This window comes from Strix aluco, chromosome 16, assembly GCF_031877795.1.
Source record: "Strix aluco isolate bStrAlu1 chromosome 16, bStrAlu1.hap1, whole genome shotgun sequence".
Taxonomy (NCBI): Eukaryota; Metazoa; Chordata; class Aves; order Strigiformes; family Strigidae; genus Strix; species Strix aluco.
In genome coordinates this window covers 20813997-20831438 of record NC_133946.1, presented here as the reverse complement: position 1 = coordinate 20831438, position 17442 = coordinate 20813997, and the positions used below count along the sequence as shown (strand labels likewise).

At 42.8% G+C, this 17442-nt stretch overlaps 1 protein-coding gene across 3 annotated transcripts in view; it reads right to left on the bottom strand.

Moving 5' to 3' along the window:
* The window catches only part of LRP5 (LDL receptor related protein 5), a 167073-nt gene that overhangs the window by 20460 nt on the left and 129171 nt on the right, over positions 1–17442 (bottom strand). For all 3 annotated transcript variants that reach the window (XM_074842650.1, XM_074842651.1, XM_074842652.1), the window contains exons 12-16: positions 15192–15515; positions 12818–13020; positions 10239–10450; positions 8076–8266; positions 925–1134 (exon numbers count right to left, since the gene is read on the bottom strand). In XM_074842650.1, coding sequence (XP_074698751.1) covers positions 925–1134; positions 8076–8266; positions 10239–10450; positions 12818–13020; positions 15192–15515 — 1140 coding nt within the window. The remainder of the gene's footprint in view (positions 1–924; positions 1135–8075; positions 8267–10238; positions 10451–12817; positions 13021–15191; positions 15516–17442) is intronic.

The window sequence follows — 17442 nt, the reverse complement described above, 5'->3', positions numbered from 1 at the left end:
TACCTTATTTGTAATGGCTTACCACATTGCCAAGTTTGAAAATACTTTCAGCTCTCATGGAACCTAATGTACGTGGCACAGAGGGTTGCAAAGTGGAATAATTTCTTCTGAAAACTAAAGCGTTATACACAAATGTACCCTCCCTATATAAGACAACTCATCACAGGCAACAAAGTTTAAAGAGGCCACTGTCATTAGCTCCCTGTTTCCCACATCTCGTTTGTGCTTTTATATTCTCTTTTATATTCCTATTAAGCAGGAGGAGCCGTAGGTTGTCATTTTGAGGTGGTTTCTTCAAGAGGTTTCTGCACTCTCCCTCAGCCCAGAGGAACTGGGACCACCAATCCAGAAAGAGAAGACCCTGCACGCCTGAGCCCTTTCAGAAGGGAGCACCTAAAAGGGCTTCCCCTCTGACGGGAGAGACATTCCACATCCACAGTAACTCACTGTAGGAGCTTCCTGCCCATTCTCCTCCCCTCACTGGTGGCTTTTACCTCATTGACTGTGCCGAGACAGACCAGTCATGCTTTACACAGGCTCTGAAACCCCTGGAAAAAAGGCAAGTACAATCCTTTTCTTTCTTTTTAAAGGTTTTTCCAAGTCTTATTACTTGGTTGTACTTAAAAAATTAACAACCATAATTGTAAGTAGCTTTTAGAGTGAATTCAGTATCACGTGAGCTTGTACAAAGCAGGTAACTAAGTACCATGAAATCACATATTCTAGCTGTGCAGAAACACTCCTCTGGACAGGAGCAAGGAACTTGTTTCTCCTCCTCTTCTACGATCCCAACTGGCCACGTTGAAAGCACTCCATGGCTTACTTGAAGCCCACTGGGCAACGTTATTAAAATATTCAACTGGATGAGGACTTTGAGAGACAGTGACCAAGAGTGAGAGACATCAGCTGTTGAAATAAACTCACAGAATTCCTCCATATCAAGCTCTTCCACAGCATGAATGCCTGTCAGGTGAGCAATTCGGCCTTGAATTCTAGTCCTTTTGTACCCATTCATTTTCTCCACTCTCTCAATCATCTGCTGCTGACGATCAATCCAATACAAGTGATTCCCCAGCACAGTGAGTCCCATCGGCTGAAGGATGTTGGAGTCCTCCAGGGTCACACGGTTAGCACCTGAGATTAACAAAAACAAAGACGAGTTTTACACCAGTTGACTTTTATCTCATTTCTTTCAAAAAACCCCCAACCAAACAAAACCAAACCCTGAAAATAGTTAGCTCTAAGGTCATTGGCTTCACCTGTCTACGCAGACTAAGGCTCTGCTTGTTCAGCCTCCTCTCAGGCAAATGCAACCAGCTGCCACATTGCGAGGGCAAGCAGGTACAATACGAAACACGGCTCATCCGTGCACACACTGCCCGGTCATTTGGACCCTCTAAGTAAGGCTCTGGACCCTAAAAATGAGGCTTTGGGTCCTAAAACTGTGCCTTTGAGCCCTAAAAGAGGATCCACAAAATGAGGGTTTGGGCACTCAGGATGCGGCTTGGACCTTAAAAACAACTGTTTGGATACCAAAAATGATGCTCTGGACCCTGCAAATGAGGCTTTGGGCAATAAAAATGTGGACCCTAAAGAGAAGCTTTCTGCCCTAAAAGTGAGGGTTTGGACCACAAAAATTAGGCTTTCAGCTTTAGAATCATAGGTTTGGACTCTACAAAGGAGGCTTTGAGGGCTAAAAATGATGGGCTAAATGTTAAGAGATGATGCTTTGGAACCTGAAGAGGAGGTGAACCTCGTAGTTCCTCTATGGACGCCAGAAATGAAGCTTTGGTCCCAAATATGGGGCTTTGGGCACTATTATGAAGGCTTAGAGCTGTAAAAGAGGCCTCCGGGCCATCAAAAGGAGGGCTTGGGCCTTAAGAATGGGGCTTTGGGCCCTAAACAGGGGCTTTGGAAATGAAAGTGAGGTTTTGAACTCTGAAATCAGGTTTTGTGCCTTCAAACGATGCTTTGGTACCAAAACCTAAGGCTTTACACCCTAAAATTGGGGTTTGGGGACTCAAAATGAGGCCACATGCTCTGTTACGTGTAACTCTGTGCAGTTCCTAAAAGCCTGTGTCACTGATACAGACTCAGCTCTTCGGCCAAAGTTTTTACCATACTGAGCAGTACACTTTGTTGGAATCTACAATCAAGAGTAAAATACAACCAATTAGCTTCACGGCCATTACTCAAATAAAAAACATTCATCACGCAAAGCAAGAGGCAAGTACACAAACCCTGCCCTATGTCACAACTACAGAGATATGATCACGGAAGGAAAGCTCATATTCCAACAGCCTCAATTCTTTCTTCACCTTCTCTTTTTTCTTCAATAACCAACCAGAGAACTCAAACTCCAAGTAAATCAGGATGCTCTTACACAGAGACACTGTGAAACGCTCAGGTTTTGTGCTCTACAGAAATGTGTAAAAATCAGGTTAAGTAAAAATGCATTTATGACTGCTTTTAACTGTAATTGCTTGCAGTCTGCTACCACGTGCTGCCCCACACCTAGTGGCATTTAATTGTTGCTTTTGTTATGCCTGTCTAGAGTGAACAAGAGCTTTCAAATTATTCTATTAATTCACAGAAACCATTTTGAGGCTGTGTATGCCTATGTATACTGGATATATTTGATTTTAAAAACGAGGAATCAAACCAAAATCATAACTTGGTGCTTCTTCTGCTCTAGTATTTCATTTTGGAATAAAGACCTTGTGTCTGCTTGCATTTAAAAAATAAGTTTTGAGTATCTACACAAAGTGAAATTATTGAATCTGGATGCATAATAAAAATGCTATGAGCACTGGATTCAACCAGTTTGCTGCATAAATTATGTAGAGCTCAGCCAAGCATAAGAATGTAACATTTATTTCAATTACAGATTCTATTAGTTTTGCACATAAAATTACCGCCTGCAATGACTCTTGCTTGACTGTCATGACAAACTGCGTGCATTCAAATCAAATTTAGTTGTAGATCGGGAATTCTTGGACTTGCAATTGGGGTTTTAGTTCTTTAGCCCTGATTTTCTTTTGTTTCCAAACCAATGAGGAAGACATATTGCTTCATTCCATCTTCAGAAGAAACATGCATGAACTGTATGTGACAGGTCAGTGCTGGTTGCAATCTGGTATGTCTATTATTGCACACACTTCCAAGGCACCACCAGATTTTACTCTTGTAAAGAGTAAAAAGAACAGAATATATGCACCTACACTAACTTCACTAAATGGGCTCTAAACCTGACCCTTAGTACTATCTCTAGCAGCGCAGTTCCCGAGGCGTTCTTTGTCTTCTCCAAATTTAGAAATACCAGGAAATATTTTGACAGAAGAAGGTTCTCAGTGAACAAAGCACAGGGCGCTTTGTTCATTTGCCCTGCAACGTGCTGAGCACCCTCAGCTTCTATGAACTTCGATGTCATTGGATTTTTAAAGACAACTCTCCTTTTGCCAGACTCTAAGCCTCACGTTTTGACCCAAAAGCACAATTTTCAGTTGTATTCAAGATACCACAAGAATAGGAAAGCCTCATTTCAACTCAGTATAAAGAAAACTCCTGCCTTCATGATTTTTTAAGTGCTAAATTGCTCATCCATTTAGAAATAAAAGGCAAGCTGGTTTCCTGAAGGATATCCTGAAGGCATCCTGAAATCATGAAGTGTCAGGTGACACTAGAATCTTAGCCTGTTTGAACAGCCTCCAAAATCCAGGCCTAAACCAGACTACATTTAATGTTTTTTGGGGGTATACATCAAGCATCTTTTTTCTCCCTCACGTGCAAAAAGCTGAACATTGATGATTTGGGAAACTGCTGAAGCTAGCATTGGATAAGGTGATTTGATCTTGAGTAAATGACAGTCCAAATTATTAATAAATAATTTTAAAAGGAGAGGCAAAAGACACCTCGTTACAAAATTACAATTGTTGTCTAGAAGAACGATCAAAATAAAAAACTCCATCTGAATAAATAGAAGGATATTTTCAACAGATATGGTTAGAAAAAAGAAGAGAAGACATGTTACAAATAAAGAAGTGTTGAATTTCCATAACAATTAAATACTTTGATTACCAGAAGGAAACAGATGTGTAGTCTTTTCAAGCCGGAAACCAATAGTTAAATGTAAAGAACATTAAGCTGGAAGGACACACAATTCCTCTATTTAAGGTTTAATTGAAAACAAAGCATCTTTTCACCGCAGCAATTTTATAGCTTTTCCAGTTACTTCAACAATAATATAAACCACTACTTTTTAATTGACTGGTTGTGGCAGACAAGTTATTTGTAAATGGTTTATGAATGTCTAAAAAGCATCAACAACTCCAACTGAAAAATTCAAGAACCTTGTAAAGAAAATTGTTAAGACAGGTTTATAGTGCTTTCATCCCTCTCTGAAAGTTAAGCACTGGACATCCCAGGTTACCCCATGGTTTAGCAGGATGCTGTGAATCAGAGTGTAGTGCAAGCTTCAGGAACTTCCATAACCACGTCTTCTCCCCAAGCCTATGAGGGAATAAGGTTCTCTAGACAAGTCCAACTGGCATGAAGGATGCTATACACAATTTCAGTCCAATTTACTCAGCACCCTCCGTTTACGCTAAAATCCTTTTGCTAATATATGCCCATTTTGAAGTGTTTTCCTCAGAAAATACTTTTTAGAGGAACTAATTCAAGCCAACATAACTTTGGCTGTCAAATTTCTTCTGAAGTTGTGATACAAGACTGCAAAATACTTTAAAATAAAATTATGCTGTGAACTCTTTTAAAAAATCAACAGCTCAGTGAATCAAATTACAGTGAGCTCAGCTGGATCCAGTATAACCATAGTTTTCTGGCTACATGATACATATCCTCTAGTTAATAAATATTGTTTTATTTTAATCCTGTAGCTGTCTCCTGCTTTTATCTTACCTATAAGGGTTTGATTCTTTAGCTGTGACCCCATCAAATAAATATGCATTAAAAGCTTTGTTTAAATATTAACCAGAGGAAGTTTAGTTTTCCCTGTAAAAGGTTCCAAAGAATTGGATTAAAATATATATCCAGTATGCAAACATATGCTTACATGGAATTTTAATGTCACGAGAAGGAAGAATGCATACAGATGAAGCTGCAATCACAGGATACAATGACCAGCATGTGATGGCCTAGCTGCTCATTTATTCATATATCAGTTTACCCAAGTCCTATTGTCAGGTCTTATTCACTGAAGACTTAGATCTAAAACAATCATAAAGGGACTCCTTTGAATTGTAAGCTGTACTATGCAAGGATACAGCCCATCTTCAGACCTGTAACACGACAAGCAAGAAGCACCTGTCCCCTGCCTGCCCCCTAGCTCAGTGTATGCTAAATCAAAGGGGAAAAAAGGATGCTTACGTACATACAAGTAGAAGACCTAGGCATAGGTAGGTCCACTGGAGGCTACAGATTTATTAAGTAATATGGCTTCCTATTACATGGAAGCCACCTTTTTATCAGCAGTAGCACTAGTTATGATCCCGTCCTCCCTCTCAGTTCATTAACTTCTCCCTTGTACATTCCCCCTCTCCCAAACCACACGATTTCCACAGAATCATCTTCGGAGCCTCTTCTCTCTATCTTGTGTTTGTGGATACCACTTCAGCCACAATACCTGCATGATACGAAGCTCTTCCGTCTTGTTATTTTACTTTTGGATTCCTCCTGCAGCACTTCTCCTTTCACCCCTCTCAGTATCTCTGATGCATTTTGTGCTGTGTCTCACTCTGCCAACCTTCCTTCTCCTGGCATTCTCCTGGCAAAACTGGCTGCTCGAGGCCTAAATGATTGCACGCTTCGCTGGGTCAAAAACTGGCTGGATGGCCGGGCCCGAAGAGTGGTGGTGAATGGAGTTAAATCCGGTTGGCGGCCGGTCACGAGTGGTGTCCCCCAGGGCTCGGTTTTGGGGCCACTCCTGTTCAACATCTTTATTGATGATCCAGATGAGGGGATCGAGTGCACCCTCAGTCAGTTTGCAGGTGACACCAAGTTGGGTGGGAGTGTTGATCTGCTCAAGGGTAGGGAGGCTCTGCAGAGAGACCTGGCCAGGCTGGAGCGATGGGCTGAGGCCAACTGGGGGAGTTTCAAAAAGGCCAAATGCCGGGTGCTGCCCTTGGGCCACAACAACCCCCAGCAGGGCTACAGGCTTGGGGAGGAGTGGCTGGAGAGCTGCCAGTCAGAGAGGGACCTGGGGGGGGATTGATAATGAGCCAGCAGTGTGCCCAGTTGGCCAAAGAAGGCCAATGGCATCCTGGCTTGTACCAGCACTAGCGTGGCCAGCAGGGACAGGGAAGGGATCTTACCCCTGTGCTCAGCACTGGTGAGGCTGCACCTCGATGAGTGGGTTCAGTTTTGGGCCCCTCACTCCAAAAAGGACATGGAATGACTCGAGTGTGTCCAGAGAAGGGCAACGGAGCTGGTGCAGGGTCTGGAGCACAGGTCTGATGGGGAGCGGCTGAGGGAACTGGGGGGGTTTAGTCTGGAGAAGAGGAGGCTGAGGGGAGACCTCATGGCCCTCTACAACTCCCTGAAAGGAGGGTGCAGAGAGGGGGGATGAGTCTCTTGAGCCAAGGAACCAGCGCCAGGACAAGAGGGAATGGCCTCAAGCTGCGCCAGGGCAGGGTCAGACTGGCTCTTAGGAAGGATTTCTTTGCAGAAGGGGTTGTTGGGCGTTGGAATGGGCTGCCCAGGGCAGGGGGGGAGTCCCCATCCCTGGAGGGGTTGAAGAGTCGGGTTGACCCAGCGCTGAGGGATCTGGTGTAGTTGGGATCTGTCAGTGCTGGGTTAACGGTTGGACTAGATGATCTTCAAGGTCCTTTCCAACTGAGATGATTCTGTGATTCTCAAACATGGCTTGTTTCATAGGTCAAGTTCTGTCTCTCTCCTATCTTCCTTTCTCCTACGAATTTCTGTAGGTTCCCTGATGTCTATCGTGGATTGGACATTTTGTGGCTACACAGGCAGTTTGAGAATACTCCCCTATCCAGCTTGATAACTGATGAAAGACGTTGGCTGCTTTACCTTCCCAGCTCCGGCTTCATGTTTTAATCCCCTCTCTGACAGAAAAGACCCGAACCTGACCTTGAGTCAGTTTTAGATGCTCAAAGGTGAACTGGCCTTGTAAAAAAGCAAACAATTTTCTCCTGTTTTAGTTCATTGCCTCACTATAACACAAAGGAAGGATGTGACTACATGGCAAGAAGAGAAGAGCCACCAAAAATTGGAGAATCAGCCTTTTATGGCAGGTGCCAATCACTACAACAGCTCAGCTTCTACCCCCTCACACTAGTTCACTTCTCTCTGCACTTCCTTTAGGAGTTTCATTTCTTGATACCTGGATGATGATGAGAGAACAAATCACGGGTCAGAAAGTAGGGCCATTGGATCCTCTGCACTATACTGCTCACCCGATGAGCGAGACCATTTCTCCACTTCTTTAGCACTATCAAGTGCTTTTAAAAGTCAATGATGAACACTGCTCTCTAAGATCCATGCGGTGCTATCGCTATGGACGTGGAGTAATGCTTGATTTTACAAATATGGGCCAACTGCAGTGAGTTGACATCTCTCCACTGTTTTGCAACACTGGTATTCCAGATGAGCTGCCTTATCATCCATCTTAGAAGAAAGCCATTCCCTTTCCTTCTGTTTGTTTTTCAACCTACCTTGATTTACTGAGCTGTAAACTCCAGAGAAAGAAAAACCAAAGAGTTAGGCAAACTTTTCAAACCGTAAGGAAAAAAAAGGGCACAGGGGAGGTGATTTCGGGGTTCCACGTCTGGCACCACCTATTTAAATCTGATCTTGGAAGAGCTGCTTTCACAACATAGCAAAAGACAAATGGCTCTCTTGGAGGGTGGCAATCATTACAGTCGTGCTTATTCCAATCACATCAAAGATGGGGAGCCCACCAGCAATTGTTATCTGTGACTACGTACACAGAACTGGCAACAGTGCAGACAGAAGTTACTGGCGTCAGCATCAAAGAAGGAATGATGTCCTATACATACACACGCTCCGCTCCAAATGTTTAACTGAATACCACATACCTGACAAGTCACAGCTTTCGATGCGCTTCAGATCTGCATCCACCCAGAAGAGCTTTCCAAGTTTGTTGTCAATCACCAGCGCCACTGGTCGGATCAACCCCGTTGTAAAAAGCACTTCTCTCTCTGTGCCATCAAGGGCTGCACGCTCAATCTTGGGAGCTCGCTCTTGCATGTTGGTGAAGTACATGTACCTGAGAACAAAGACAAGAGCTGCTTAACCGAGAGCTTCAGAAGGGAGGCAACTCACCTCTGCACACAGGCTCTGCGTTGTAAGTGGGAACGGTTCACACAGGGGTGACTGCAGGGACTGTTGCTCCCGGCAGCAAAGATCCAGATCTGACAGTTGCAGAACCCCAAACATTTGCTAACCGGCATATCGAGAGAGAGCCTGAAATTAATAGCACTCGTCCTTTATACACCAGGCCAGAAAATGCCTCAGCACTCCGCACCGCTCCGCTGGCAGCACTGTTCCTGCAGTGGAGGTAGGGGTTGTAAGAGGCTAGCACAGACTTCCTGCAACTATCCCTGGGTAAAGCTGTCCCCATCTGTGACTCAAAGCCCTGCAGCTCTTTCTGACAAAAAACATTAACCATCACCTCCTCTCCTTCTGGGTTGCCTTCCTTCTCAGCAAGTACAAGTTCCTACCAAACTTGAGAGGAGCAAAGATCACAGAAGGAAGAACAACTGAGGGTGGCATGTTCCTGATGCTTTAGTTCCAAGAATTCTTTATATCTGCCTAAGCCAGTTCAGCTGCAAACAGAAGCAGTCTCTGCCCTCCCCCTGCATAGGGAAAAAATGGCTTGTGCACCCACATGAGGAACTGAGAACTCCCTCAAGGAAAAGTCCACTATTTTTTCAGTGGTGGATAACACAGGCAAACTCCCTAATACAGTAGGATACATTGGTGTGTAGTCTTTTGGGACGGCACAAGGAGGAGAGGCAGCAGTCAGAACACGCAGCCAAGAGGAGAGGTGGAGGGAAGGATTTCTGGAGTTAAGGCAAAGGGAGCTCAGTACACAGATCACTCGTTCAGCTCTCCCAGGCAGTCAAGAGTCCTCAGCATAGTCTCTTTACTCCTTTAATTTAAAACAGATTTATATTTAAATCATTTGAAAACCTGACTAGAAAAGTTGAGAGTTTTAGAGATCAACAAACCCAAACTCCCATTTTAATGGAGAAAGCGGATAAGCTTTTATAAATACAAACTATGTCCAAGCAACTTAATCCAGTAAGATTAGAATCTTTCCTCTAAACCCCCTCTCCCCACCCCAGCTTTTGAACTGTGCAGAGTACACTGAGTATTGCATAAAATACCAATCCTATAAATGCTCTAGATAGTCTCTGGGCACTTCTGTATCCACAGTTACAAAATATTGTTATTCAATGTATGTCAAGTACATGGTAAGCCATTCAGTAGCAAACTGGGATTTGAGCATCTAACATATTAGAGAGCACAGTAAAGGAGCTTCTTTGACTTCTAAGAATGAAGCTACTAACCATGTGAAGTGGAGATGGGGTTTGCTGAATCTAACCCAAAGGGCTTTGCAGCAAAACAATGTATTTTCTTCCTGTGCGAAATCACTCTAGTGCATCCTACCTGGTTTAATTCATTTCAGAAGTTTTTGGGATACACATCAAGGCAGAACTAACTTAAAAATTTATAGAATTTAAGGGATTGGTTTGTTTGTTTGTTTAACTTTATACTATCACCAGGAACAGTTGTATCTTATCAGAGATTCCTTTTTCCTCCTGGAAACATTTGTTTTACGATGACCATTTACGAACCAGATGCCCAGCTGATACAAACACAGTGTAAACTCTCCCGTTTTTGCTGTTAGATGGTGGGGCTGTGCACTCCTGCAGCGAAGAGGATAAGGTGGTTTTGCTTTGCTGTCCCCACCTGGGTTAGTTCCTCACTGTAACCAACCCCACAGCTGTGTGAACACCTAACTCGGCACACCAGAGGAGGCAGCAAAGGAGAGGACAGGAGGAGAAAGCTTGATACCTTCAAAAGCCAGAATCAGACAGGCAGTCACCTACATCCTCACCAAATAAATATGCAAAAATTCTCCCTTTTAAAATACAGATGCAACACAAGAGTCACCCACACAGCTGACATCCATCCCACGAGTGCTCTGTGCAAGGGACAGGACAGAATCTCACCCTCGCTCTGCATTCACGACAATGGCCCTGGGCCTGTCGTGGTCTCCTCGCAGCACCATCCCGATCGACTCGCCGTTCAGCCTGTGCACGTTGACTGAATTTGTGGCCTCACAGGTCCAGTACAAGGTATGGCTGTATATATCGATGCTGAGGTCATGGGGCTGCTTCTCTGGGTTCTGGCTTTGGTTTGGAGTACTCATGACAGTGAAAGGCTGCAAAAGAACATATGGGGAACAATTTCTAGTACTTATTCTGATTATTGAGCGAAGAACACTGCACAGAAAGCACAGTTTACCTACATGACAGTCCAGAAAAACCTTAAACCACCCCCAAGGAAACAACAAATACACGAAATGCAATAAAGCTTAACAAGAAAAGATTTGAATCAAACTGCGGATTAGAGGAAAAACATCTGGACAAAATCTGTAAGATTATGCAAAACTCCCCAGAAAGTCGTTGCGGGGCCTCCTATAAGTAGAATTAATTAGCAGGAGATGGAAGAAAACAATAGTGCATGTTTATGCATGGAACAATCTTGAATAAAACAATGCAAGAAACAAGGCAGCCTTCTGGCCAGACCTGCACTGCTATAGTCAGCTGAACAAATCTCTATCTCTTGCCAAAGTCTTCTTACTTTATTATTCCTAGCGTAGTAGATATTGATTTCCTTTAAGTCCTGACTTCTCTTAAAAACTAAAAACTTTTAATGAAACTTGGTTCTGTTTGCTTACATGTCAAGTGGCTGCAGCTCTGCCTCACATCCATACTAACAGTATCACCTTGCGTTCATCCTCATGTGTTTATGATGGACCTCACAAAACCTGACATTACTGCCAAGTTCCTGGAATCATTACCCTCAACCCCTCCCAATCTAACTAATATACTATTTACTACACTTTTCATCTCTATGTTCAATACTAACATAGACTTCAATACTTTATTTCTGTGAAGAGCACTAGAGCATATAAAAAAATCCCTAAAGGAAAATAATATTTCTGTTGTTTGTTCAACATTACACTGGCTCCACAAGTGCCATTGGATAGTAATACTGCTGGCAGGACTCCCAACATCAAATTAGCCTTCAAAGGTGACTGCTTCTGGTGACACGATAATGGTGAGGGGAAAGTGGTGGCTTCCTTAAGTGTCCTAATGCGGCGCTCCCAGGCCAGACACAAGAACGGTACCAGAAAAAGTTCATACTGTTCAAGAAAGCTGAAGACACCATTTCATGCTAAGTCAAAGGAATTACCCAACACAGCATTACTTGTGAAAGTTATATTTTCACAATTTGGTTTTAAGCCTCCATGTTCTGCATAAACAGGCTTTTTTCTTTTTATATAGAGCTTTATCCCTATTTTGTCCTGACAGTGTGCCTAGAAATAAAAAGAAATAATTTCCTGAAATCAAAGGTTACATTACCCAGGTATGAAATTCATATGCATCATCTGCAAACAGCACGATTTAGCAAAATTAAGTAAATATAGTTAGTGAAAATTGGAAAGTCAAAATTTGCAGGGGATCTGCATCTTCAAAGCTGTGTGACCAAGGCAGAGGAAAACACAGAGCAAACGACTCTCCACTGCAATTTGCACCTAGCAAGTACCAAAGAGAAGCTAGACTACAACAATTAGCACCTATATAATCCCAAAAAGCAAGAGCAAAACTTCTTCAAAATTCATCCACAACCCAGCTAGCTGCTCATCCCAACATACCTCCTCCCAGTCTTGAAATGTCCAAAAAATAAAATTGTCATCTCTTCCTTTAAAGGAAACTGTAAAACCTCTGAGTCCCTAAATGTGTGAAGGGACCGGTCCATTTCCATTGATACCGTGTCATATTTCCATTATCAGTATTTCCATTGATACCGTGTCATGTTGTTTAGATACAACTGCCCAAGAATTAGGAAAACGGAACATGCCCCTTCTGCATTTTGTTTTATATTCTTATTCAAACCACAGTTTTTAAAGAATCTGCTAACTTGACCTGGGAGTTAAGCTGTGTTAGCACATGACACTGCCCGGGAGAACAGTCCTCTTCTTTCCACTGTTGTGTGAATAACTAATGCAAAAGAATAATGTCCCCAACTCAGTAAAACAATTAAGCATGTGGATGAGCCTATCCCTATCTGTCACAGCAATCAACTCTGCATTCACTCAGGGTTTAACTACAGCTTGGCCAGCTGAGAGTTTTCTTTTTGAGAGAGCTTTACAATGATGACAATATTATCACACAATTGGTGTGCACAACACTGATTTTAGAATGCAATTTATCTGCCCTGAGTATAAATAATGAGTCTGCCTTACTTCAGTGCCCATCCTTACCTAAAGATTGCAACTCAAGGCTTAAAGTTTCAGGTACATATGATGTACTATATTCTATTACACTTCTTTTGTATGAATTAAAACCGCCGATCCTAAAAGCCTTCAGTATTTTTCACATATAAATAGAATATACATTAATAAGTGCTGGCAAGAGTAAAGTTCACACCAATGATTCCTTGGTGCAGGGGGCAGAAGGGGCAAGTCAAGCATAAAGTACAAAAAGACCAACACAAAACTATATCCACCATGTAAACTTGCCTGAGTGCCATCATCTTTGGCTCTTTTTATAATGTTCTGACGTCCATCCACCCAGTAGATCAATTTATCTAAGGGATCATAATCAATAGCCTTGACATTCCTTAGGCCATGCATAGGCAGGATGATATCTGGACTTTGCTGATCGTCTGGTATCATCCGGCTGATGGCAGATTTCTGGCTAAACAACAGGAAGCTGGCAGGGGCTGCAACAAGCCAAAACAGTGTAAGAAAATGCAAGTCACACAGTCAAAAATACACCCACGCAGGAGACAAAGAATATTTAGGACAAAATCCCAGAGGGACAATTGTATTCACAATGAAAACTAAGGTAATTCATAACTGGAGGTTTTTGCTATTAAGTTGAAAATGTTTCTTTGTGTACTTCTGGAGGATAAATGTGCACACCCTCACCCAGAAAGAATTTCCTTTTCATGTTATAAAATAACTAAGTTCCCCATGTGGAATTTAAGTAACACCAGTGACAGTGGACAATACACAGTCACAGGTTTTCCTGTATCATCACAGAACCATTTAGGTTCGAAAAGACCTCTAAGATCATTGGGCAAAACCATTACGCACTGCCAAGTCCACCACTAAACCATGTCCTTAAGTGCCACATCTACAGGGGCGGTGACGCAACCACTTCCCTGGGCAGCCTGTTCCAAGGCTTGACAACCCTTTTGGTGAAGAAATTTTTCCTAATATCCAACCTAACCCTCCCCTGGTGCAACCTGAGGCTTTTTCCTCTTGTCCTATCACTTGTTACTTGAGAGAAGAGACCAACACCCAGCTCTCTGCATCCTCCTTTCACGGGGTTGTAGAGGGCCATGAGGTCTCCCCTGAGCCTCCTTTTCTCCAGGCTAACCCCCCCAGTTCCCTCAGCTGCTCCTCATTGACTTGTTCTCTAGACCCTTCACCACCTTTGCTGCCCTTCTTTGGACACGCTCCAGCACCTCAATGTCTTTCTTGTAGTGAGGGCCCCAAAACTAAACACAGTATTGGAGGTGTGGCCTCACCAGGGACAAGTACAAAGGGACCATCACTGCCCTGGCCCTACTGGCCACACTATTGCTGATACAAGCCAGGATGCCATTGGCCTTCTCGGCCACCTGGGCACACTGCCAGCTCTCATTCAGCCAGCTGTTGACCAACACCCCCAGGTCCTTTCCACCAGGCAGTTTTCCAGCCACTCTGCCCCAAGCCTGCAGCGTTGCAGGGGTTGTTGTGACCCAAGTGCAGGACTCGGCACTGAGCCTTGTTGAACCTCATAGAGTTGGCCTCGGCCCATCGCTCCAGCCTGCCCAGACCCCTCTGTGGAGCCTTCCCACCCTCCAGCAGATCAACACTCCCGCCCAGCTTGGAGTCATCTGCAAACTTGCTGAGGGAGCACTTGATCCCCTCGTCCAGATCTTTGATAAAGATATTAAACAGAACTGGCCCCAGTGCTGAGCCCTGGGGGACACCACTCATGACCAGCCGCCAACTGGATTTAACTCCATTCACCACAGCTCTTTGGGCCCGGCCATCGGCCAGATTTTTACCCAGCGAAGAGTACGTCCCTCCAAGCCATGAGCAGCCAGTTTCTCCAGCAGAATGCTGTGGGAAATGGTGTCAAAGGCTTTACTAAAATTCAAGTAAACAACATCCACAGCCTTTCTATTGTCCGCTAAGCAGGTCATCTTGTCATAGAAGGAGATCAGGTTAGTCAAGTAGGACCTACCCTTCATAAACCTATCCTTTCATCCAGTTAAGATTTCTTTATATGCTACTGAGCCAGGATGCCCAAAGGTTTGTTGGTTTATTTTTTGTAAGTCAACAGTCCACTTCCTATTTATCTGCTATTTTTACTAGAAACTTAAATTCTTACTGGACAATCAGTGAACTGGCAGGCCCATAGTATCACACGCAGGGAGAAAACAAACATATGAATTTCAAGTGCATATGCACGTTGCACAGACTACTTAGGAGGCTGTTTTACTGAATGCTATTTTTGCCGCCTTTATTAAACACTTAAGAGAAAAAGGTGGTTTTTGTTTAGAATTTCTCTTCCACCCGCCTACACGCTTAGGTAAGGACAGGGAAAGCTTCAATCACACAGCTGCATCACCTAGAACACACTTCTAGTAAAACAAGAAAGACCAGATTTGACAGTGCTGTTATTTATAAGATTTGAAATACAAACCTTGAGCCCTAATTCATGTCACAAAAATGGATATAAAACTCCATACTTTGCCCTCATATTTAAAGATCACCTTTAAAGCCAGAACCTTTGAAATGGACTTGTGATATCCCTTCTCTTTTTATACTGAAAGGGATCACAAGCACTTGGGAGCCACAAGCACTGAAGAATATAGTAGCAAACAAAAAGGCTTACAACTACAGTTCCTGCTGTTGGGATCCAAGGTATAATGAGCAGCACAGCCACACCTAAATCCATTTGGTATGGCGAGGCACAAGTGACCACAGTGGCCGTTATTTTGCACACAATCATTCAAGCCATCCTGACGTGAAGAATGGAACACCAATATATCCATCACAAAATCCAGGTGGCCCTGAATAAGTGTCCTGTTCTTCCCACTGGTCTTGTCTGCTCTTTCTATGCTGTGAAGATTCCAGTCTGTCCAGTAGATGTAGTCACTGTATTGGGTTAAGCCAAATGGATGAGGTAGATCATCTGCTATGATTTCTCGTTCTTGTCCTGGAAAAATAAGGATAATCAACTAAAGGACAGTTCCCAAGTCATGAAATGAAGAGTGTGGTTGACATCAAGAAAAAGTTTTTTCTTCCCTTTTTAAAATAAAACCTCATTTCTGAAGTCAGCATCACGGGATTCATTATTAAGCAGTATCTGCTCAAGACGTAAACTAAACACTTGCATTCAAAAACCTTATCCTGACACCCTCCTGCCTATAGAGCAATTTGAAACTGTGACAGTGTATTGTCATTTAAATAAATAGTACTCTATATGTCTCATGGTTATCATCCCAAATAGATAATGGAAAACATGTTCAAGAATACTATCAGCTCCAGGAAATCACGTAGGCCAATAAAAATGCAATTAATATGCACAAACACAACAACATATAATAAACTTGAGATTCACAGAGAAACAGCTATCAGAAATTGTGTTGTTTCACTCAAGAAACACAAATCTTTTGCAGTGCAATTTAACATACAGCTACCCCCAGAGATTAGGAAACCATTTGTTTGGCAGAAATCCAATACTCCCACACTCAGTGGCTCAGTTAGCAACATTCACAACAGATTTAACACCTTCTAGAGCATTAAATGGCCTCTGCCAGAGATGCCCTACTAAAGTAGATAAAAGTCTTACTGCAAATCACCTTCCCAAATATTTTCAAGCATAAACCTCTATGAATCTCTGTCACTTTACATCAAATGAAGACGTAGCCTTCATCAGCATCATCTCCTCCTGCCTCAAACAAACGTCCAATGTTAGATTCTACAGAACACCTCATTTTTCTTCCCCTGACCTACCTTTCATGATGCCCTCTCCCTTTTGGTCAAGACTGGAGAAGGAATGAAAACCCCCAAAACTAGAACATGAAGCCATTTCCCTATAAACCACCAGAACTAAATATAGAAGCAACCTTCCCAATTGCTTTTAGGCATCTCAAGCGTCCAAGTTAGGGGCACAGGTATCCTGCACACTTCTTAGAGCAATTCTGGTCCACAGTGATGAATTCAGGGATAGGCTCTTCTGAAGGAAGAAGGTAAGTTGTCTAATTGAATTTTTATAGTTGGTAGGTGGAGGAGAATCACCCAAAAAAGTGAATTTTTTTCTGCTGGGTAATGTTTATAATGCCCAAGACTAAGCTGGGACAGCATTCATCCATCAACTTAAGAGTGCTTTATTCATTGCTGGCGGGGTACACATTTCTACCAGCACCACTCATTCAGATCTCTCCTGGCAAGGAGACTGTCACTGCATAACATAGGCCAAGTCTAGTAACATTTCCTTAACCGATGAGCCCACTTGCTGTAAGTCTACCTGAGTCTTTAAATTCTGCTAACTAAAACGACATCATACAACATTGTTAGCTTCAGAAGCTTCATCCTTCTACTTTCTCACCACAAATAAATGTTAACAGTAGGTTCAGCTTTAGAACCCGTTTAATTTACCACAGATTATTTCAATATTGTGTTTCTTCTCAATGCCACAATCAGTTTCCAGTTCAAGCTTGCCTCTGGCCATTTTGTTTCTCTAAGTGTAATGCAGAAGCTTAGTGAGAGCTTTGATAGATCATGCACTCTGGATGGAAAAAACCTAACTCTAGATAAAGAAACAATCTTACTGCAATTTTTGAACAGTAACATCCATTCAGCAGTTGTCATCCCAAAGCAACACATGCAAGAAATGCAAAATCAGTGATAGCCTTGGAATCCAAAACTGCATCTGTTTTCCTGAGTTTAGCAGATTCTCTACACTCTGAAGATACGCACCCACAGCAACACCTTAAAGAAAAAAATCTCACTCTAGTGGTAGCTTTTCACAGGTTTAAAAAAAAAAAAAGTTGCAGGGAAATGATACATATCAATCATAGCATTGCTGTAACAATCCTGTATGAGTTTGCTTAAATACTGTATGTTCTGCCACATAAACT